The sequence below is a fragment of the Dasypus novemcinctus genome, chromosome 2 (genome assembly GCF_030445035.2).
Source record: "Dasypus novemcinctus isolate mDasNov1 chromosome 2, mDasNov1.1.hap2, whole genome shotgun sequence".
NCBI lineage: Eukaryota > Metazoa > Chordata > Mammalia > Cingulata > Dasypodidae > Dasypus > Dasypus novemcinctus.
Window position 1 is genome coordinate 147,290,995 of NC_080674.1, and position 24,447 is coordinate 147,315,441.

General features: G+C 35.7%; 1 protein-coding gene across 35 annotated transcripts in view; it reads left to right on the forward strand.

Moving 5' to 3' along the window:
- The window catches only part of MATR3 (matrin 3), a 33,943-nt gene that overhangs the window by 3,804 nt on the left and 5,692 nt on the right, over nucleotides 1-24,447 (forward strand). For 10 of the 35 annotated variants that reach the window (XM_004477816.5, XM_071218328.1, XM_004477815.5 and 7 more), the window contains exons 2-11: nucleotides 2,384-2,459; nucleotides 7,239-8,324; nucleotides 13,173-13,234; nucleotides 14,106-14,147; nucleotides 14,475-14,587; nucleotides 14,839-14,891; nucleotides 15,330-15,455; nucleotides 15,768-15,893; nucleotides 16,075-16,242; nucleotides 23,012-23,143. In XM_004477816.5, coding sequence (XP_004477873.1) covers nucleotides 7,413-8,324; nucleotides 13,173-13,234; nucleotides 14,106-14,147; nucleotides 14,475-14,587; nucleotides 14,839-14,891; nucleotides 15,330-15,455; nucleotides 15,768-15,893; nucleotides 16,075-16,242; nucleotides 23,012-23,143 — 1,734 coding nt within the window. In that variant the 5' untranslated portion in view covers nucleotides 2,384-2,459; nucleotides 7,239-7,412. The remainder of the gene's footprint in view (nucleotides 1-2,383; nucleotides 2,460-7,238; nucleotides 8,325-13,172; nucleotides 13,235-14,105; nucleotides 14,148-14,474; nucleotides 14,588-14,838; nucleotides 14,892-15,329; nucleotides 15,456-15,767; nucleotides 15,894-16,074; nucleotides 16,243-23,011; nucleotides 23,144-24,447) is intronic. The other 25 variants (XM_071218325.1, XM_071218322.1, XM_071218323.1 and 22 more) reach the window with 5 other exon arrangements.

The window sequence follows — 24,447 nt, forward strand, 5'->3', positions numbered from 1 at the left end:
ATATCTCTGACATTCTCCTTGACTTAGTGTCCTACTAGTAGTACCGGTAGCCTGTGGTGGCTGATACCCTACTAAGGCAGAATATTTTTTTATATACCAGTCTTATTAGTATCATCGGTTGCTTTCAATTAATGAAGATGCATACCTTTCAGATATTTCAAGGTGATTTGTATGTTTTTTCCCCCTAGTATGTGAGAAGGATATTAAACATCTTCCGTTAGTATAGTACCTCATAGAAGAAAGAATACCATACATGAAAATTTGGAAGTCAAGTATTTGAGTATCTGACTCTGCCAATAGTTATGGAAGGAACACAAATACTTGTGCTTAAGATATTCTTGCTGTGAGAAGATGTGAAATAGCAGACCAGTTTAATGCTTGACTGTATCTGTCCATCTGAGCTCCATAGTTTTCTGGAAAAACACCATGGAAGAGGGAGCTTTTTGCACTTAAGCACCAGGAGACACAAAACATATAGCAACACTCTGGGTAATAACAAAAGGGGACTGGGATTTAAAAGAATTACTAGTATTATGTTAAATGAGAAGAGAGGAAAATTCCACCTGTTATGTTTATACAAGCACTGAGCTTTGTAAAGGGAATAGCAAGCAATCCCCCCCCCCCCCCCCATATAATTTTGGGTTATGGTGGGAACTAGGCTTACAAAAGTAGAGTGGGACCAGAGCAGGTTATGAAAGGTATCAAAAAGCATAGTGAAATTTCATGAGATGAAGTAGGGACTATTATAGGTTTTTGACAAGAGGGTGAAGTAATAAGTGATGTTTCGGGAGGTTTATATTGGAAAGTGATGAGCTTTGAGCAAGGTTGCCAGCTGAAAGTCACAACAACTAAGGATCTCGAGTAATACTGTGGCAGAGGGATTAGAGAGACTAGGGCTGAAAGATGAAGACAGATTGGCAATAGAAAATGAAGAAGGAAGAGATTTAATTTGTCCACTTTCAGCAGAATACATCTTTTCTTCCTCAGTCTTAATTGTGAAAGTTTTAAAATCTGGTCTTTGAAGCTGCCTTCTGGTGAGAGGTGACAACGTTAAAATTTGATTTCCAGCTCTGAATAGAAATAGAACGTTAAAGTTGATACACATGAAGTAGGGAAAGGCTTATAAATTCATCATGTATCTCTGGATCAGTCCTTTCACCTCTAAAGGTTGTTTTCTTATTTAAAAATAAAGATAGGTTTTAACTTTTTCTCAGGGTTGTGAAGACAAAGTTAAATAAAAGTAAGATAATTACTACGGTGCTTATTGTATACAAGACACTATTCTAGTTGCTTTATTTAATCCTTTCTCTACAACCTCAGGAATTAGATAATTTTTAAAATTTTTTAAAGATACTTAGATTACATAAATGTTACATAAAAAATATAGGGGATTTCCACATGCCCTGGCCCCCACGTCTCCCACATGAACATTTCTCAGTAATGTGGTACATTCATTGCAATTGATGAGTACGTTTTAGTATATTGCCACTAAGCATGGATTACACTTTACATTATAGTTTACACTCTGTCCCACACAATTTTATAAATTATGGCAAGATATATAATGGCCTGAATCTGTCATTGCAATGTCATTCAGGACAATTCCCAAATCCCAAAAATGCCCCCTTATTAAACACCTGTTTTTCCCTCTTGCTGCCCACACAACCTCCAGTGGCTACTGTTTCCACATCAGTGATAGTTTATTTTATTGTTAGAATCCCAATGAGTCTGTAGTAAAATACCAGCCTACCTTAGTCAATAGTTTGTTACCCAAACCTGAGGATTCTAATTGAGGGGGCTCTTCGATCCCACAGGGCTGATGGATGGGACTCTCTTGCTTACAGTTGTAGACTCTCTCAGTTCCTTGGTATGTTGGTTGTCCATCATCACCTCCTTGTTAGTTGTCATGGGAGATATTATTTTTTATTTTCATTTTGCATGTGAGGAAAAGTAATTTCTTCAGTTTCACACAACTCTTAAGTGGTAGAACCAGGATTTAAATCAAGGCAAATGGACTCCAGAAATCACTGTTAATACCAAATCAGAGAGTTATACAAATGTTTGTGGAAGCCAAAAGAGTAGACATTAAATGGAGGGGGATATCTTTCGGGTGCAGTGAGGGAAACCATAAGTAGGGGATAAACCAAGTTTGTATCATAGATAAAACCAAGAGTCAGTGTCAGGCAAGTGGGATAACTTTCTCTTATACTGTGGGTTGCTTGATTTACTGAACCAGTTTCTTGTGTATATTGAGGTAATCTGAAAATATTTAGTGCCTTAATTGGAAGTCACTAGGAAATTTTTTTAAGCCTAGAAAAAAAGAAATATACCAAATCCGAATAGGAATTCCTTCTGATTAACATGAGGTTTTTTATCTTCTCAGCAGCTGAAGGCATTCTGCAACACTCTTATCTATCATTGACGTAAGGATCAAGAAGTGGGCTAGAAGTTGAATCCAGGTCTGTCAGTTGGATTAAGAGCAAGTCTTAAAGCACTTGCAAATACTAATATTTGTTTTATCATCCTTCCTGGCACTAGGTTTTGTAATGTTTAGTCTTTCTGTTTTGTGGTAATACGTATACTGCTTTATACAAAATTGAAATTGCTAGAGCTGAGACTTTATTTCTTAAAGGGTTTATAATTAAAAATTTTTAGTATAATTTACTAAAAACTCACCCAAAGGTATATAAAATGAGATTATCGCACTCAAAAACACAAAGCATTATATTTAGAGTGGCTTAACTCTTGAAAGAAATTAAGTAGTTCCTCAGATATTGTAATCATTTTTAAAAGCCCTTAAAAGACATATGTTAAAATATATTGAGAAAAGATCGGCGACTCAAACTGTAATCTTAAAGTGAAGAAATTCTAAACGTTTATCAAATGGAAACTGTGTTGGTAAATTCTTTATAAACCCATTTTTGAATTAATGTATGAGGATAAGATTGATGAAAAGATAAGGCAGTAATCTGGGGGAAGAAAGAATAATTAACCTATCCTTGTACTTTATAAATGAGTCAGCTACTTCATTTAAAAAGTCCTAACTGTAGGAATCTTGAATATATAACGAGTATTTTGTATGTGTGTGTGATTGATGGCTAAAATCAAGCAGCTGCCATTCTAAATTATGCCTCCTTGAGATTGCTGATAGTGAATTATTCGTCATTTATGACATGGTTAGGACATTTGTTTATTCTATACAATTGTATTGGTATTGTTGGTTGCTACCCTAAATATAACTTAAATTTTTACATTAATGAAATCACAAGGGTGTTCAGCCTTGAGAGAACATTTGGAAAACTGGAAAACTTCTTAGTCTCACTACACTACTTTTTTGTGTATTTATAATTAAAAAGGGGGAAATGCTACTGTAACAAGCTATAGTTTTCTAACTGTTGTTTACAAGTTTTTATTTGAGAGTAAAGGGCTAAAATAATGTCAACATGGAGCTCTTTTTTTTCATGAGTTACTCTACCAATATTTTATGGTTAAATCATTAAAAATTAGTTTCTAAGAAGTGTTTATCTCACATGAGTGAGAACTTAGTCAAGGCTGTTTTTAAAGATATCTTTTAAAACGTATCATTTTTATTTTTAACTTAAAAGCTATAGGTTTTGTTTTTCATTTTTTTGGTGCAATACCTTTTAAGGAGCAAACCTGCTAAATAATCCTGAAGAAATGACTGATGTCTATATGTAAAATGACCATTTACTTTCCTTTCCCATGAATTTTCTGGGTGTGCTAAACTTTGTGTTCTGAAGTATTTTAGTATTCGTTACTTTTAATTGGAGAAGAGGAGAAATCCAATAAAGAATATCAGATGACTGTTCATGAAGAGATAGAATAGTATTAACTTATTTCCTAATCACACAGATATTTGCTCAGTTATTGAAAACAGACTGATATTTTTAGGACGGTTTAAAATTGTACCATGAAATAGGTTTAAGTTCTAGGTTAATTATTTTCCATAGAATTGTCTACATTAATGAGTTTTAAGCCCTTAGGCTAAAAATTTGAATATCCGGGAAGTGAGTGTATCAGTGGTTTGAGCTTCTGCTTTCCATGTTAGGTCCCAGGTTCAATCCCTTCGTGCTTCCTTAAAAAAAAAAAAAAAAGATGTTGAAAACACTAAGTTGTAAAAAATTTGAACACTAGATTGTAGTAAGCTGCATTTGTGAAGCCAGATTATGGGTATTGTTGGTAGTCTTTTTTTATTTTTATTTTTTTAATATTTCCTGGTTTTGAGGTAGAGGTGAAAGATTGTGCAAGGATGGGCATTTAAAATTATTTAAAAGGTTTTATTTAATTTTTAACATTTTATTGAAGTATATCATTCATATATGAACATACATAAACAATAAGTGTATAGTGAAAGTTGTGAACTTATAAAATATGCATAACATACGGATCTCATGGGTCAGCCTACCACCAACACCTTGCGTTGTTGAGACATGTTACGAATTATTAAAGAGTATCATCAAAATCTTACTGCTAACTATAGTGCATGTCTTATATTTGGTGGATTTTCCCCCAACCCACTGTATAATTTTTTAAAATACATTTTTATCACAGAGTTTGTGAACTTAGTAAACAATCATACACAGTGCAGAACTCCATAGAACATCCCTTCATCAACACACTGCACTGTGGTGGAACATTCGTTACAGATTATGAGATAATATCAAACTATTGTCACCATTTAAAAAAAATTTTTTTTAAGGGTAGATTGGATATTGACATTTCATTCTAGATGAGTTCTTTCAAAGGAATGGTTTTCAAAATGACACTGATTCTAGTACAATTTACTATGAAAAGTAAATTTCATTATGGGTAAAAACAGTAAAAGAAGCAAATAAAGATCTTTAGTAAATGTCTTAGTATTGTGGTCACTTTACTGATAGGCAGCAGGTCCTATTTAAGTGGCTTGTATAGTACATTTTATGGTAAACATTAGCTAGAGGTAATAAAAGAACTTTTCATAAATGTTTTTTCAACAGTGCTATCGTCTTAGTTTTAATAAAAGTTTCTAAGAATTTGGTTTGTGCGTCAGTCACATATACAGCAGAACTTTTAAGTTGCTTTTCAGTAATATAACTGTCAAGTTCTTAAGGGCGACCATTTAAGTTACTCTTAAAAATATTAAGGTTATTTTTCTGAAATTACAGATTGTTGTGGAATTTACGTTGTCTTGCCCTTTTTCTGTTTGCCTGACATTCATTTTCTGTTTTGCCTTAAGGTTATCTTCTATTGTTTCTTCTCAGCCTTTTCTTTTGTAGATTCACCATTTTTATGTAAGATACAGATAAAGTAATTGAGAGCTCTATAATCTCAAAATCCTAGGCCCTTAAAATATTGTAAAGTTTTAAAATTTTACACTGATCATGATACTATTACATAATTTTCCTGAGGGAAAAGAGTAATTCTTTCAAAAGACTGGCTTTCCAATACAAAGCTTTAGCTATAGCTTGAAGGTCAAAGCTGCAATTAATAACCTTGATACTTGGGTTTGAAAAACCCTCTAACGGTTAAGATTTTAAAAAATGGAAGTATGCATGAAAATTTAGAGTCCTATCAGTGATTATACAGTGAATTCAGCCGCCATTCTTGTGGCATTTATAACGCATATCAAAGAAACTTTCATCCAGAGAATTCTTACTCTTGTCTTTTAAAGCTTTAAGTAGTTTATATAGTGAATCTCATCTAGCACTAGTTTCTTTGGTGTCTTTTCTCAGATTCATCTTTCTTGGTATACAAAAACATTATCCTTAACTCCAGCCACCTGATAGCATTTCTGTGTCTTTTTAAACTTTATAACATCTTTTTGAAAAATCTAACCTAAATCTTTCTTACCTCTAGCTTTTATTTTTTTAAACTATTTCTTCCACTTTGTCTAGTGTATCCTTGCTTTAATCTATCATTGGTGGAATTGGTCCCATAATAGACTTGTAACTATTGAATATTAACTTGTGTTTGCTGTAACGAAATTAAATATATTAGTTAACCAGTGTGAATGTATGAATGATCAAATGTGTAAAACTTCTGAGTGGTGCCTTGTAATAGAATTAATTCTATGGAAAACATAACAAGATTTACGTAGTTATAAAATGTTTCACTGAAGACATTTGTGTACATCTTTATTAACTACTATCTTATGATAAATAAATGCTTTGCAAATTCTTACGTAACTGAACCGATTTCTGAGGTAAAATGATAAGGAAGAAAATGAAAATTCCATCTTATACATCATATTCAATAGGATTTAAAATTTCTATGCGATTGGGTTATTCTTGTGAAAAGTTTAGGGAATCTGTAACTAAGATCTCATTTTTATTTTGTCTGTTTTGGGCTCTAGGTGTGCTTATAGCCCTGAGCAATAAATAAGCATCATTTGATGCTAACTTGGGGAGACTGTCACTTCTTTAAATTACTTGTGCTTCCTGTACCTGGGTTTTTCTTGGGAGGTTTCTTTTCATGTACTGATCAGACTTAGTTTTCCTTACTTTATAAGATTAGCTATGTAATAAGCACTGCCTGGTGTAGGATAGACAGGAAGGCAGTTATATGGTTTAAATGTGGATAGAAAATCTTAAAACTGTAGGAAATGACATTTTTCTTACTACATCTGTCTTCACCTCAAATTGATTTTGCTGCATTAAGGTCTCAACTATTATGTTTGGTCTTAGATCTTATAGTAGGTACTTGACACCTTAAGCTTCATTTACTTGTGATTTTACTTGGTTCTTTCTGATAGTGATAATAGGTCTCATTTTCCAAATCACAGTACAACTGATTCATCTTTGACTTGCTGACTTTGCCTTTTTTTTGTTTTTGTTTTTGTTTTTGTTTTGTTTTGTTTTTAGTCTTCTGGAACTTAAGCATCATACTATAGGGTGTATTTTTATTCTTCTAAAAGAAGAGACCCATCTATATCTATATTTTTATTGAAATTTTGATGTACTCAGATCAGACATCTAACCCTTCTATTTAAATGTTTTTAAACTCTGTGAAATTCCCTTTAGTAAACTTTAGCACAAAAGACTTTTAGAATATCTATATGCAGGCTCTGCATACATCTGGAATCTGTTTAAGATATGTAATAAGTTTGAGATCTTTAATGCTTTTTTTAAAATCAACGTGATGCATAAGTTTTTGTTTTTGTTTTTTTTGTTTTTTGTTTTTTCTAAAAAACAGCATCTACTTAAAGGGATTTATGACTAAAATTGCTTATTTTTCTACAGAGTTGTCCGCTGGTTCTCAGCTTGAAGAAGATTCTACAGTCCTTATTGATCCTTTTTCTTGGCGTTACCATTTTTTGAAGCAAAGTTAACCTAGCTTTCTAGTGTGAGCTTTCTTTTTGGCCATCTTAAAATAATTTTTTTTAATCTAAAAACTAGACAAGCAATAGTTCTACAATGTCCAAGTCATTCCAGCAGTCATCTCTCGGTAGGGACTCGCAGGGTCATGGGCGTGACCTGTCTGCAGCAGGAATAGGCCTTCTTGCTGCTGCTACCCAGTCTTTAAGTATGCCAGCATCTCTTGGAAGGATGAACCAGGGTACTGCACGCCTTGCTAGTTTAATGAATCTTGGAATGAGTTCTTCATTGAATCAACAAGGAGCTCATAGTGCACTGTCTTCTGCTAGTACTTCTTCCCATAATTTGCAATCTATATTTAACATTGGAAGTAGAGGTCCACTCCCTTTGTCTTCTCAACACCGTGGAGATGCAGACCAGGCCAGTAATATTTTGGCCAGCTTTGGTCTGTCTGCTAGAGACTTAGATGAACTGAGTCGTTATCCAGAGGACAAGATTACTCCTGAGAATTTGCCCCAAATCCTTCTACAGCTTAAAAGGAGGAGAACTGAAGAAGGCCCTACATTGAGTTATGGTAGAGATGGCAGATCTGCTACACGGGAGCCACCATACAGAGTACCTAGGGATGATTGGGAAGAAAAAAGGCACTTTAGAAGAGATAGTTTTGATGATCGTGGTCCTAGTCTCAACCCAGTGCTTGATTATGACCATGGAAGTCGTTCTCAAGAATCTGGTTATTATGACAGAATGGATTATGAAGATGACAGATTAAGAGATGGAGAAAGGTGTAGGGATGATTCTTTTTTTGGTGAGACCTCGCATAACTATCATAAATTTGACAGTGAGTATGAGAGGATGGGACGTGGTCCTGGCCCCTTACAAGAGAGATCTCTCTTTGAGAAAAAGAGAGGCGCTCCTCCAAGTAGCAATATTGAAGACTTCCATGGACTCTTACCGAAGGGTTATCCCCATCTGTGCTCTATATGTGATTTGCCAGTTCATTCTAATAAGGTGAGTTAATGCAACAGATACTTCTAATTTCTTTTACATTGTAGTGCCTATTCTGTTTTTACCCATATCTTTTACTCTATTTCTGTAGTCTGACACTGAGTTGATCAAGAATTTTTATACTTTTGAGAACACTTGCTTTATTTGGAAGGTAACTGTTTTTGAGCATTTTAAACCAGGGCTTTACATTAATACAGTCTTAGTTTACTTCTGGCCACAAAACTGTCATCCATTGGGATTATCTTGTTGGTTTTTGGCATCAATATGTTCTTCTTAATCACATATTTAAGCAGGGTTTTTTGTTTTGTTTTGTTTTTGTCTGCTTTGTTGAATTGTTTTAAGTAATTTTTTTTGCAGTCAATGTACTCTGCCATTCAGGATGCTAGATTTCAACTCTCCATCTGTCTTGATTGCTGATTTGTAAAGATGTATTCTTGAACAAGTCTCTTTTTTTCCTTATCTGTGGCTACAGGGAAAGAGTTAATGTAGAGCCCTGGTATTTGTTTCAGTATGTTTCATATTTTAGATTAGTTCATTCTTCCTTTTTTAGTTTCCCTTTAACACAAACTCTCATACTGTGACTGAAATTTTTCATCATTTTTTTTCTCCTTTTCCACACTTTCTTAAAACATACTTCAAACTCATTTTTATTACCCATATTGCATCTATCCTGTTAGAGACTTGAAAAAATCAACTGCTGCAGTATCCTGCTCTATGTTCCTCGTAATCATATTCTTTTTCTGACTTAGGTTTAGATTTCTGATATAGTCGTTTGAACAAAAAAAAAATCAATTCTCCTTTGCTTTAATTATCATATCACATCTGGCAAAATGGGAACTTTTTCAACATGCCCATTTAAATATGTTGGCCTTTCTCTTTCAACTTTTTCAATATTATTCATTCTCGCTGATTTTTTTTTCAATATACAGTGCCGTTGACTTAAAGTCAACTTTGTAGCACTTCACTAGCTTGATCTATAATCTGTGACCATCCATTTTTCCTGGTGGGCTCTTTGGTTAAATTCTACTTAACTGGAATATGTTATACTGCCATGAAATTAATTTGATGGTTACTATTATAGGGTTTGTTTTTTTTTTTTTACAGCAACATCTGGAAGGGTCATTTTCTTTTCACAGCTTATTCCTTTGAAATTCACTTTTTAGTGAGTATTGATTTTTAAGTAGGCTAAATCATATATATTAGAGATTTTGTTTTTATAATTCTGTTAAAAAGTATTACCAGTCATCCCTTTCATTGTTTGGATCTCAGAATTTTTGACTCTTAGATAATTAAAAGAAGAGACCTCTTTGAATTTATAGAGTATTTTGGAAAATGTCTTTTAAAAATAATTCTTAGCTAAACATACATATGTGTATCTGTAATATAAAAAACCTTTTTGAAATAATGGATAAACTAGTTTACAAATGAGTAATCTTTAATCCATACCCAAATAAAATAGCATAAATGCTAAATTTAGGTCATTGATTTATTTTCATTTAAGAAATAGAACCCAGACTCATAAGTCATCATATTTTATTTGATTGATGCTTTTTAGGGTACCCTTTTTTCAAATTTTTTTAAATATACTTAGTATATTGTGGGATTTAATTTAGCCTTTGTTCAGTAAATTTTAAGGTTTGGTGAGTTGCTATAATGAAAGAGTCCATTAAACTGTGGGCTCCAATTTTATAATAGCAGAAATGGCAATATGACCAAGGTTCTGAAAAAGGATCTCTAAATTCCGAGGAAAATTGCCTGTTCAGTGTCTAAAATGAAAATAATTTTAGAGCACTTAAAATCTTTCTTACTGGAGTCAGTATAGATTACTGTAAAGCTGTTGGTGGAAGCCTTTTTATCCTGGCTTTTAATTTTTTTACTGCTTGCACATAGAAAAGTTCAATGCTGTAATGGATCACAAAGGGGAACCATAAGAGGACTTTTATCAGAGAAAAGTGTCTATTTTTACATATGATTATTCTTTTCTAAGTTTTGCCACCTTCTAGTTCCTGAAGAAAGCTGATTTAAATGGATCTAAGTTAACAAAGGAGCTGTTTGAAAATATTTGGTGAAAGTTTGGATATTCAAAAGTAAAATCTTAATCTAGTTCAAGGAGGTACAATGTAAAAATGCTTAGGGATTTTTGGTGTTCTGCCAAGGAATTGGGTACCTTAAAGAACTATTTTAGAGGCCTTTTGTTTGATTTACAAAATAGATGGTATTTATAAATTTGACCAATTTTAAGGAGTTTAAAACACATGGGTTTTTTTAATGTTTTTTCGTTTCCTTGACATAGTTGATATTGATAGAACAAATATTCATCTTATCGGTGGACCCCTGTTATAACTGGTGTAGGAACAATGAATATAGAGGAAATTACTGTTGTAGAAGGAGATAATGAAAAGATTTTAAATGTTTAATCCTGCTCTCTGGTATTGCTGCATAACTTGGAAAATCTGTTCTTTTCACTTAATTGAAATATTAAATAGCCCTCATGATCAAAAGTTCTTACTATGAAATAAACTTTTAGGTGAAAAACATTAATTGGTCATTATGGGAGTGTCTTTTTTTTTTTTAAACAACCTTAGTGATGGTATTGATTTTATCTCTTTCCAGATCATTTTAGAACATTAAGTCTCTTCTAGAAAACCTTAAACTTCCCTTGTAGAAGTCTATAAGTAAGCCCTTAAATTATTCTTTATTCTTTCACTCTGGAAATGCTTCTCCAAGACATCCTTTCTTTAACTTTTGGTATTTCAAAAAGACATCGAGGTGAATGTAATTTTTCTTAAGGAACTTTTGAATTTAAAAAGTGAATCCTTACTCTTTATCAATCTGACCTGAGTTTTTGGGTTTTTTTTTTTTTTTTTTTCCCTCAATCATCTTGACCCTTAGTCTTCAGTTTAAACCAGGCAGTAAGAGATGAGTGCAGATTAATAATAGGTGGGTTTCAGAGTTACATATCTAATATTATGATCTTGGCCTTCTAGCACTTTGAAAGATGAACTCCACTTTTACTCAACTCAAAGTTTGAGCTTTTAAAGAGCATAGGAGATTGGCTATAAATAATTCCTGTTCAGCTATATACCCTTTCATTTCTTCCTATGAATTAGAAACATGCCTAATAGGATAACTTTTATTCCTCTCCCAAAACACTACTAAATATATTTTAAATAAAATCCATAGATTTTTTAGTTAAGAAAATTACAAATTAGGGTATTTATTTAATCTCTTCCGAATTTTGTGAATTTTATCTTTTAACACCATCTTGCTTATAGCCATATAAAAATAACCTCAACTAAATCAAGGCCTGTTGCTTTACAAGTAGGAACTTTTTATATCACCAAATACCTCATTGTAGAGACAGCTGGAGAGATCTCTCCAAATTCCATTGCTGTCAGCCATTATTTTTGAAACAGTCTAGCTTGAAATTCATGATAGTAGCTAATGGCTAACCAAATTTCTGAGGAAGTAAAGGACCTTTATGTCTGGGTGTATTCCATTTTAATCCTGTGGAATTTTAGTTCCTTCTAATAGGGCATAGGAATATATGTAAGCTGTTGTGTAATGTAAATCAGTTTTTGTAATTTAGGATCCTATTTATGAAGTACCATTCTGAAGTTTTCCAAAAAGAAATCTTATTATTTGATGCCTTATTTTAGCTCAACTCTTAAAATTCCCTTAAAACAAAACATTGCCTGACCATGTTTTCTATTCCAAATATAATTGTATCAGGTAATGTGGGTATTGTAGAAGTTGCTTCAATTTGTGAAACAATAATAGTTGTAAAGTAAGAATTGTAAAGCAAGATGGCCTTATAAGCAGTGTAATCCTAGTTCACCTTTTTTGAGCACTTCCTGTGTGCCTGGCAACGTTCTCATAAGCAATTTATATTTATTAACTTTCCACAACAACTTGTGAGAATATTAAGTCACATTAAATATAAATAACTTGTATCAAGGACCTCATGTATTAGGTGGCCTCTTTGGAAATGGAACCCTAGGCGGTTTGGTACCAGAGTCCAAGTTTCTTTTTTAGATTGCCTAAAAAGTTAACTCACATAGATTGTTTTCAAAATAAAGGGAAATTAATTTGAATAAAATAGGAAAAAAGTTGAATCCTTCAAATTTAAAATAAACCACAAAGAGGCAAATACTGGCAATGTCATGTTTCCCTCCGAAATTTTCCTCTTTATATTTGGGAAATATAATGGGAGACTAGTTTTTTGATGAGCATTTTCTAGAAAAAGCATTGCTTTTCAATCAGCTCAGCTTCTCAATCAACTCAGCTTTTTATGGCAGTGCTACTCTATGCACAAATATGTCGTGTTTTTCATTGCATATTAAGTAGGAAGTACTCTCGGCACATGTCTTTCAGGCTGGATGAAATTAAAAGATTCTATTTTTTGACTATTCATATTTAAAGAATACATATTCTGGAAAAATAGATCTAAACATGGATATTTTATAATACATTATGAAGTAGCAGTTCTAATACTAAAATCATGAATATTTCACAATTGGTCCATAGCAGAAATTAATTTGCCTAGCTAATATGAAGATCAATTACTACTCATCTTTTGATAGTCTATGTATCTTTTCCCAGTTAGATCTGTTATAAGGTATGTTGACCCAGGTTACTCAGTTTTTCCAAGAATGTGCGTAGCGTATTTGAGGGCAGGATCAAGCTACAACAATTCAGAAAAACGGTTTTAAATTAAATCTGTGTGATTAAATGAATGGGCAGGTGTGTGTACAGTGTATGATAACTGCATAGAGATTAATGTGCTAGAGTTTGGTTTGCGTAAATATATTTTCGCTTTATTTTTGTTAATTCTAATTTACTTTGCTGCAGGAGTGGAGCCAACATATCAATGGAGCAAGTCACAGTCGTCGATGCCAGCTTCTTCTTGAAATGTAGGAGTTTGAAATACCTTTAAAGCATCCTTATCATGAATCAAAAACAGCCATTGATTGGTTTTGGGGAATTCTTCATTATATCCACAATGTTATTACCACCTTGTTGATATTATCCAGGCAGTATTTATTGCAAATAAGTTGTCTACATGTGGGATCTCATGGAATACTAGATGAAGATGATAGTAATACCTTACTGAATGTTTTTTAAGATAAACTTTTTTTTATTTAAAGGGTTTTTAAGAGATAGCCTTTCATATGTAGAAGACAAAAAATTGTGGGAAAGGTCATTAAAATTAGAGCTTAGTTTGTCAAGCAAAATCCTTCATTATATATTTTTTAGCTTTTGAGATACCTTTTCCTCTTCTTAGTGTAAGCTGCTAGAATGAAATTGAATTCTTCAAGGTACCCTCTTCCTCAGCAGCACACAATACCCATTGTTCACTGGAGTGGCAATTTTCACATATGCCTTGCTCTGTTGGGGCTCTTCTTTCTGGTACCACAATTCAGCTCTGTTCTTGATATTTAATATTGGAGAAAGAAGACCTATGATCTGTTCTTACTTCCCTTATATAACCTACATTTCTAACTCCTTGTGCAGCATGTTCCTCCTTATGATAGGAAAAAAATTAATTCAGTATACATTATTGACATTTTCAAACATAAACAGAACAAGTTTATTCTCATTCATCTATTATTTTGAAACTCTGAAATTTTATCTTTGGAACTATCTATATGACATGCTTTAAACACTAATATTTCTAATATTTAGGCTCTTATATAACAAAATAATCTGTTTTAGAGGCCAAACAAGGTTATTTTATGAAAAGAACAGTTTTATTTTAAAGTTAATTTTCTGGTCTTTTTAAAGCTACCCAGAATGGAATCCTGACAATGATACAGGACATACAATGTAAGTTAAAATTTTTAAAGCAATTGTTTGTAAAAGGAGATCAATGTAAGGAATTCAGATTTAACTTTAAACATTTCACAAACAAATGTATTTTAAGAATTTCTTTATTGAATATGAGAGTCTGGTAAAAGTTACTGTGTTTGAAAGAATTTTTTAAAAAACATTTTTTGTAGAAATTTTTTGTTTTATTGCTATTTTATAGTATTCCTTCACACATAAATGCCCCCAAGATTGAAGTCATAGTCATGCAAAGGTGCTTTAACAATAAATCTTAATTATTTCCTATAGACTGTTTGTGATGCTCTGTTTATATCTTCACAATCCTAGGGGGGATCCATTCATGTTGCAGCAGTCTACAAATCCAGCACCAGGAATTCTGGGACCTCCACCTCCCTCATTTCATCTTGGGGGGCCAGCAGTTGGACCAAGAGGAAATCTGGGTGATTATATAAAATGCATGCTAATATTTATCTAAGTGCTTTTACCATAAAAATTAAATACAGGCAAGAAGACTAGTTAAAATGTAATTCAAGAATAACATGGCATAATAAGACAAGAGGATATTTGTAATATTTTTTCATTCGTTTTGGAATAGGGTCTTTTTTTTTTTTTTTTTTTAATAGCCTGTTAAAGCACGTATATTACAAGGCCAAAAAAAAAAGTAACTTCTCTCCTTCCATCCCCTGCAAAGGTGCTGGAAATGGAAACCTGCAAGGACCAAGACACATGCAAAAAGGCAGAGTGGTCAGTAATGCAGCTCTTGGTTTTACTTTATTTTCTGCTTTGGGGAATGTGATTTGACTTAAAGACTACTTGAATGAATGTGTATCATTTCTTTACTATAGGAAGATTGCTAGTTTGAAAACTGTGAGACTGATAGCAGTTAAAACTTTCTTGTCACATGCCCATAGTGTGGCGCTCTTACCTTAATTCAAGACTGTTAAGGACTTTGCTATCCAAATATTTACAGTGTTTGAATTTTTAAAAATCAGTGCATAGACTATTTCTGCAACTTTGAGATAGTATCACTTCTTGCTTGTAGTCATTCTCTAAGATGTTAGAAGTTCATTGCTTTAAGTATGTAATCTTCTGGTTAATAATAGACTAATTTTAATGGTGGATAATCTGTATCTTGTTGATTTTAAAGAGAAGGCCTGATTTGATTTTTTCCCTAACTTTTAGGAAACTAGCAGAGTTGTTCACATCATGGATTTTCAGCGAGGGAAAAACTTGAGGTACCAGCTGTTACAGCTGGTGGAACCATTTGGAGTCATCTCAAATCATCTTATTCTAAATAAAATTAATGAGGTATGAGTTGAATTGAGCATATTTTTTATTCATACATATAATTTTCTAAAGGGACCAAATGGTTTTTTTAAAGGAGCTAAACATTAATCTTTAATCATCTATAGTCAGTTTGTAGTACTAATGGATTTTGAGTAATTGAATAAATTATCCTTAAGCTACAATTGTCTTTATTATTACATTGCTTATAATGGCTATAAAAGGAAAATTGTTTTTGGAGAACCATGTAATACTTGTACCAATGTAGAGCCAAATCATTTGAGATTCAATACTTTGGTTTGGGGTGATATTATATAATTTTTTGTTTAATTTCAGGCATTCATTGAGATGGCAACCACAGAAGATGCTCAGGCTGCAGTTGATTATTATACAACCACACCAGCATTAGTATTTGGGAAGCCAGTGAGAGTCCATTTGTCCCAGAAGTATAAAAGAATAAAGGTAAGTTGAGTATCTTTTTTTTCTAGATTGTATAACCCACTATTTTTAATATATCATTTTAATACTTTTGGCTATTTAAAATTGTTGCGAATAAATGGGATAATCTTAATTATTGACTTCTTCTTCTAAAAGATTTGCCTACATTTAACTTGACTTTCTCTTCTTTTTATTAAAAATAAAGAAACCTGAAGGGAAGCCAGATCAGAAGTTTGATCAAAAGCAAGAACTTGGACGTGTGATACACCTCAGCAATTTACCCCATTCTGGCTATTCTGACAGTGCTGTCCTCAAACTTGCTGAGCCCTATGGAAAAATAAAGAATTATATACTGATGAGGATGAAAAGTCAGGTAATATTTATGTGGAGTTTTTGAAAAAGATTGCATTTGAAAGTGCTGTAAGATTTTTCAGTGTATCATGCATAAACATACATAAATAATAAGTGTATAGTAATAGTTGTGAACTTAAAAAACAAACATACATGATATCATACAGGGCTCTCATACGTCACCATCCCTAATACCTTGCATTGTTGTGAAACATTTTTAATTAATGATTAAAGCACATCCTCGAAAGATTACTACTAAAGTATCTTACATTTGGTGTAATTCCCCCCATCCCACCCTGTTGTTATTTTTGTATCATTTATACATGAACGTACATAAAACATCCACCACCAACCTTACATGGTTGTGAAACATTTGTTAAAAATTATGAAAGAATATTGTCAAACTCTTAGTACTAACTATAGTCCAAATCTATCTTATTTGTTGTATTTTTCCCCAAATCCACCCTTCTTTTTTCTTTTTAATTTTATTGCAAAAATTGTAACTTGCAAATTCATGTACATGTGCAGAATTAACTATACAGTACCCCTCTATCAACACACCACACAGTGGTGGAACATTTGTTACAGATTATGGGGTAATAACACATTATTACCACTAACCATGGTCCATAGTGTATGTTTGGTGCACTTTTTTCATACTCTTCCCCCATTATCATCTCAGTACATCTTTGACATAGATGGACGATTATTACAGTATTATTGTTAACCACAGTCCATAGGACACTCCCAATTGTAGTTTTCTCATGCTTTTCCACATTACTGTCACCCGGCAGAAGAATGTGCATCTGCTCTAAAAAAGGACACTCTTGCATCTTTACCAGCAATCAAAATTCTCATCCATCTCTGGGTTTACTGTGTTACTCAGTCCCTGGATTATTATCTGGCTTTCTTTCATTTCACATTTACATCCCTAGATTACCCTTTTCCACACTTCTACAGTAAATTGAAGCTTCTGCATACATTAAGTGTCATTAGTCCATCTCAGCCGTCCTTATCACCTTTAAGAATCACCACCTACCACCATGTCTTGAAGATGTTTTGCTGTGTTTTCATCTAGAAGCTTTATGGTTCTTTTCTTTTCTTTTTTCTTTTTTTTCGTTTTGTTTTTGTTTTTCTATTTAGGCTTTTGATCCATGTTGAGTTAATTTTTGTATAAGGTGTGAGATATGGGTCCTCTTTCTTTGGCTATGGATGTCCAGTTTTCCCTGCACCATTTGTTGAATGGACTGTTCTGTCTGAGCTGGGTGGGTTTGACAGGTTTGTCAAAAATTACTTGACCATAAATGTGAGAGTCTCTGTTCCTGGACTGTCAGTTGGGTTCCTTTGGTCTATGTGTCTTTATGCCAGTACTATGCTGTTTTTACCACTGTAGCTAGGTAATATGATTTAGAGCCCAGAAGTGAGAGTCCTCTAACTTTGCTTTTTTCTTTTTAAGATGTTTCTGGCTATTCCAGACCCCTTGCCCTTCCAAATAAATTTGGTAATTGTGTTTTTCATTTATTTGAAAAATGCTGGTGAATTTTTAATTTCTTTTAAAAATGCATTGTAGTTTTCTGAATACAAGTGCTTTACATCATTGGTTAAGTTTATTCCTAAATATTTGGTTCTTTTAGTCGCTATTATGAATGGAATTTTTTCCTGACTTCCTTCTCAGATTGCACATTACTAGTGTCTTTTAAAGTCTCTTTCATCTGATATAAGAATAGTTACTCTGGGGTTTTTTTGTTCTTGTTTTTACTGCATGCATGGAATATCTTTTTCTAGCCTTTCACTTTCAATTTCTTGGTATCCTTGGATCTCAAGGTGAGTCTCTTTCACACAGCACCATAGGTGGCTTATATTTATTACCCATTTCACCAGTCTGTCTTTTGGTTGGGTAGTTTACTCCATTAACAATCACTGTTATTACTATAAAGGCAGTTCTTATTTTACACATTTTGACCTTTGGGTTTTATCTGTCATTTATTTTTACCACTCTTTTAAGACTTTTATTTACTTTTACTGATATATCTTCATTTCTAGACTCTTCTAAGTCTCTCTCTCCTGTCTCTTCCTTTCAGACTGTATCACCCCCTTTAGTATTTCCTGGAAAGCTGGGCTTTTGGTTACACACACTTTGTTTCTCTTTATCTGTGAATATTCTAGCACGCCGCCTCATTTGAAAGACAGTCTTGACGGATATAAGATTCTTGGTTGGAAGTTTTTTTTCTTGCAGTATTTTAAATATGTCATACACTGTCGTCTTATCTCCATGGTTTCTGATGAGAAATCTGCACTTGATATTATTGGGTATCCCTAATATGTTATGCATTGCTTTTCTCTTGCTGCTTTCAGAGTTGTGTCTTTGACAGTTGCCATTCTGATTATATGTGTCTCGTTCGTCCATTAGATTTATTCATGGAAGTACATTGTGTTTCTTGGACATGAATATTTCCTTTAATAGAATTGGGAAATTTTCTACCATTATTTCTTTTGCCCTTTTCTCCTTCTGGTACACCCATGACACATGTTTGCGTGTCTCTTGCTCTCTTTAGTTCCCTGAGACCTTGTTCAATTTTTTCCCTTCTTCTGTTTTGTTTGTTCACTTTTGGAGTCCATTTCTTCAAGCTTACCAATCCTTCTGGATCCCAAATCTGCTGTTATGTGAGTCCAGTGTTGCTGCCTTTTTTTTTTTTTTTTTTTTAAGATTTTTTAAAAAGTTTTGTTTGTTTATTTCCCCTTCCCCTCCACCCCGGTTGTCTGTTCTCTGTGTCTATTTGCTGTGTCTTTTTTGTCCGCTTCTGTTATTGTCAGCAGAACAGGAATCTGTGTTTCTTTTTGTTGTGTCATCTTGTTGTGTCAGCTCTCCATGTGGACAGCGACATTCTTAGGAAGGCTGCACTCTTTCGTGCTGGGCGGCTCTCCTTACGGGGGGCGCACTCCTTGCGCGGGGGGCTCCCCTACGCAGGGACACCCCTGTGTGGCACGGCACTCCTTATGTGCATCAGCACTGCGCATGGGCCAGCTCCACACGGGTCAAGGAGGCCCGGGGTTTGAACCGTGGACCTCCCATTTGGTAGAAGGACGCCCTAACCACTGGGCCAAGTCCGCTTCCCAGGATTTATTTATTTATTTATTTCTCTCCCCTTACCCCCCTCTCCCCCCAGTTTTCTACTCTTCTGTGTCCATTTGCTGTGTGCATTCCGTGTCCGCTTGTATTCTTGTCAGCGGCACCAGGAATCTCTTTTTTTGTTGCCTCATCTTGCTGCGTTAGCTCTCTGTGTGTGCGACTCCACTCCTGGGTGGGCAGCACTTTTTTGCATGGGTTGGCTCTCCTTTTGGGGCACACTCCTTGCACGTGGCCCAGCTCACCACATGGGTTAGGAGGCCCTGGGTTTGAACCCTGGACATCCCAGGTGGTAGGTGGATGTTCTTATCAGTTGAGCCAAATCGTCTCCCTCCAGTGTGGTGGTTTTTTTTTCCTTCTTTCAGTATGTTTTTAATTTCATTTAATGTGCCTTTCATTCCCATAAGCATAAGATCGGCTATTTTTCCCTGTATGTTTTCAAGTTCTTTTTTTATGCTCATCCAGTGTCATCTTAATATTCTCAGTCTCTTTAGCCAGCTTATTAAATTTATTAAGGAGATTGGTTTGAGCATCTGTGTTTAGTTGTCTTAACTCCTTTATGTCATCTGGAGGCTTATCTTGTTTGCCATATCTTCCTGTTTCTTAGTACAGATTGTAATTTTTTGTTTGGTGTCTTGGCATCTGGCTTACTAGATGTATTTATTCTGGGTGCAGTTTCTCTCTTTAGGTTCGGGCTTCCTGCTCTTTCTTCCTTACTAATTGTGTAGTAAGGGTCCGGGAAGTAGTCGGTACCCTAAGCTGTGGAAGCTCAAGCTGCTCGCATTGCCTCAGGGATCTGTGAAGCTTCTTCCCCCTTTCTCCTTTTCCAGGGGTAGGGACAGAGCCACAGCTGTGTGTAATAATAATTAAGTTTGTACAGGCCTAGACTGTAGTTGCCCAGAGAGACTGATGAAGCTTCACACCCCCTCCTTCCCTGCCTGAGGTGGGGATGGAGCTGCAGATTGGGCAGCAGTCTATGCCCTGTGTGTCAGAAATGACCCTGGTAAACTTGAAACTATTTCATCTGTGCCAGCTGAACCTACCTGCAGCTAACCAGAGAGTTGGTGCTGGTCTTCCCACCTTCCCTTCCAGAGATGGGGCTGAAGCCTAGGATAAGGCTACAGTCCCATCTGGGTGAAAAGAAGCCAGTCCCTTCCATTAACAGTGATTTTATTTATTTCTTTCTTTCTTTTAAAGATGTATTTTTTATTTTTTTCTCTCCCCCTCCCCCAGTTGTCTGCTCTCTGTGTCCATTCACTGCGTGTTCTCCTGTGTACACCTGTATTCTTGTCAGCGGCACCCAGAATCTGTGTCTCTTTTCTGTTGTGTCATCTTGCTGTGTCAGCTCTCCCTGTGTGCAGTGCCATTCCTGGGCAGGCTGCACTTTTTTCACGCTAGGCGGCTCTCCTTATGGGGCACACTCCTTGCATGTGGGGCTCCCCTATGCAGGGGACGCCCCTGCATGGCACGGCACTCCTTGCACGCATCAGCACTGCTCATGGGCCAGCTCATCACACGGGTCAGAAGGCCCAGGGTTTGAACCGCGGACCTCCCATGTGGTAGGCGGACGCCCTATCCGTTGGGCCAGATCCGCTTCCCAACAGTGATTTTCAGTCAGCCTAGCTTCCCCTCTTGCCAGGGGCTGAGCAAAAATGGCAACTACCTTCTTTCTAACTTAGACAGTTCAATCTTTAGCTATTCTTAGGGTTTTACTTTAGCCAGCCAAATTTACTAATCAATAGCTGAAGTCTGTGACCATCTGTCTCTTCCTCCCATTACTGGAAAATGGAAATTCCAACTCCAGCCACAGAATAGCTCCTAATATGGCTTGTGCTTCCAGAGTAGGATGATCACCAGCCTCCTCGGTGTGGTCTGTATTTTCCCGTAGAGTCTGGTGCAGGTACCCCCAGCTTTCTTCTATCAGAAGTGGGCCTCTGGGACTAGGGCTAGAGCTTCAGTTCTATCTGGGTGGAAAGTAGCTGGTCCCTACTGTCAATGTGATTTTCACTCAGCCCCGCTGCCCTTCAAGCTGGGGATGGGGTTAAAATGTCGACTACCAATTCCTGCCACAGAATAGCTCCCTCGGCTTGTGCCACCAGTGGAGGATGGGCACCGGCCTCCACAGTGTGGAATGCTCTACTTATGAAACTTCTCTGCACATGGGCAGTCTCCTCCTTCCATTCATTCAGGGATGTTGCAGGGTGCTCATCTGGTCTCCTGGAGTCCCCAAACAGGTGGTTTAGATAAGTCTGGGTGATTAATAACTGCCCTGTACCTTGAGCTCATTCTACTCTTCAACCATCTTCCTGATTTTCTCTGAGTGGTGACTTTTTTTTAAGTCGTAATAACTGTTTGTGGTAAAATATTTGATAAATACCAATGAGTATAATATGAAAAGAAAGATCTCTTTGCTCAGCTTACTAAATATGCTGTTTTTTGGATTTGCTTCCAAAATTTTCCTCTATGTATAGAAGTATACTTCCCCCTCCCCACCCCCGTTTCTTTGAGATGATATTATAGCAAGTTGCTTTTTCTCGTTCCACTTGATTCCTTTAAGTAAATGATTGTATTTACATGCCCAGTTGCTAGTTTTTTGGCTTTACCTTTTGTGCTGCTATAGATTTAGCAACATGTGCATGTTTGCATACTTTTATGCATATAACTGGATAAAATTTCAGAATGTGCACTTCTGGATCTGAATATTTGCACTTTACTTTGATATTACCAAATTGTTCTTCCAAAAGTTTGTACCAATTTATTACGCCATCGTTGTGTTATAAAGGGTGTGTCACAGTGGACATTACAAACTTCAAATTCTGTGAAATTAAGATAATTAATTACATTTTCTCTTTCATTTTATTCTATTAATTTCTTTCCCCTCTCCCCTCCCCCCCCCCCCGGTTGTCTGCTCTCTCTGTCCATTCGCTGTGTGGTCTCTGTCTCCTTGCGCTATCTGGTGGAACTGTGTTCTTCTGTGTCTGCTTGCATTTTCTGGTGGAAGTGGGAAACTGCATCTCTTTGTTGCATCACCTCTCCGTGTGTGTGGCACCATTCCTGGGCGGGCTGTGCTTTTTCCATGCGGGGCAGCTCTCCTTGTGGGGCGCAGTCCTTGGGTGTGGGGGACACCCCTGCATGGCACGGCACTGCTTGCACGCAGCAGTACTGCGTGTGGGCCAGCTCACCACACAGGCCAGGAGGCCCTGTATTTGAACCCTGGATCACATTCCTATGTGGTAGGCAGTTGAGCCATGTCTGCTTCCCTTGTTTTCATTTTAAAAACTCAGAGTGAGGACAGTCTTTCCCTTAATGATGTTTATTTCTTTTTCTATGAAACACCGTTTTGTAACTGAGCATTCCAAGTTTGTATCCACCAGACAAAAACTTCCAGTATTTTGATTTAATATTGTCTATGCTTAGTGCTTTAATTATTTTTTTTCCAGAAAGACTGAATATCTTTGTCCTACAGTGATTTTGGGGAATTTTGTAAATCTGACAAAATTTACAAAATGACAGGTTATCCTTATTAAATTCATTGACCTGACTTTTATCTGCATCTGTATGCCAAGGAGTTTCCTAACAAATAGATGGCAGTAATAATAATAAAACACTAGAGTACTATAAAATCTGAGAAATAATGTCTGTCTTGGTTTATTTATTTTTTTAGGCCTTTATTGAGATGGAGACCAGAGAAGATGCAATGGCAATGGTTGATCATTGTTTGAAAAAGGCCCTTTGGTTTCAGGGGAGATGTGTGAAGGTTGATCTGTCTGAAAAGTACAAAAAACTGGTACTGAGGGTATGTAGTGATTGATTGGTCAATGTTTGTTGTTAAGCATCTTTCAAGTCCCAGCTTTCTTTTATTTTATTTTTCAATTTAAGTTAATAGATTACAAGGAATGTTACACTAAAAAACAAAAGAAGTCCCATATAACCCACTTCCCACCCCCACCCCATCATTTTTGTAAATTGTATTTTTTTGAAGATACATACGTCACAAAAAAAATATTACACTAAAAAATATAAGAGGTTCCTATATATACCCCCCAGTCCCTCACCCCACTCCTCCCACACCAACAACCTCCCTCATCATTGCGGCACACTCATTGCACTCAGTGAACACATTTTGGGGCACTGCTGCTCTACACAGATAATAGTTTACCCTGTAGTTGGCACTCTCCCCCAGTACATTCAGTGGGTTATGGCAGGATATATAAAGTCCAGCATCTGACCCTGCTGTATCATTAAGGACAATTCAAAATCCCAAAATGCCCCCACAACACATCTCTTTTACCCTCTTCCTGCCCTCAGCAACTACTGTGGCCACTTTCTCCAGCTCGATGCTGAAATTTTCTATTACTCATCACAATAGTTTTATAGTAGAATATCAGTCAGTTCGCTCTGGTCCATATTTTATTCCTCCATTCTGTGGACTCTGGGATGGTGATGTCCCCTCCACCTCTAGATCAAGAAGGGCCTTAGATTCCACATGGATGATGGATGCAATTCCTCTGCTTACAGTTGTAGGCACTCTTGATTCCCTGGTGTGGTGGTTGACCATCTTCACCTCTGTTCGCTGACCTGGGTAAGACCAGTGAACCAGAGAGTAGGAGTCGCCACTCTGCTGAGGCTCAGGGCCCAGCTGGACATGTGGGCAGTCCAGAGATTCAAGTCTCTTGAGTATGGACCATCCCTACACCAACCACAGGTTCAGTAAAAGTGACAGAAGAGGCATGTGTAGAAAAGTCACTTCTGAGTCCAGCTCCATCACACTCAGGAGCACAAATTCCAAAGTAGGGCCCTCTGACATGTCTCAGAGCTCCAAATCCATCTGCCACGACTATATACCCTGTGGATCCGGCATTCTTGTAAATGTTTTTTGTATGATAAAAATGCAAGTTTTGTTTACTGGATGACAGCAACCTTTCTTTTATGGTCTTCTATGATAGCAAAAGTATTTTAATCGATAGTATGTAAATTGCCCCTTCATTGTTGTTGTTGTTTTTTTTTCTATTTTATTTGAACAGAGTTCTTTTAACCATAAATGTTATAAGCCACTATTCTCTTGGAATGATTTTTGTAAGCAGTTTGAATACTTGGCTA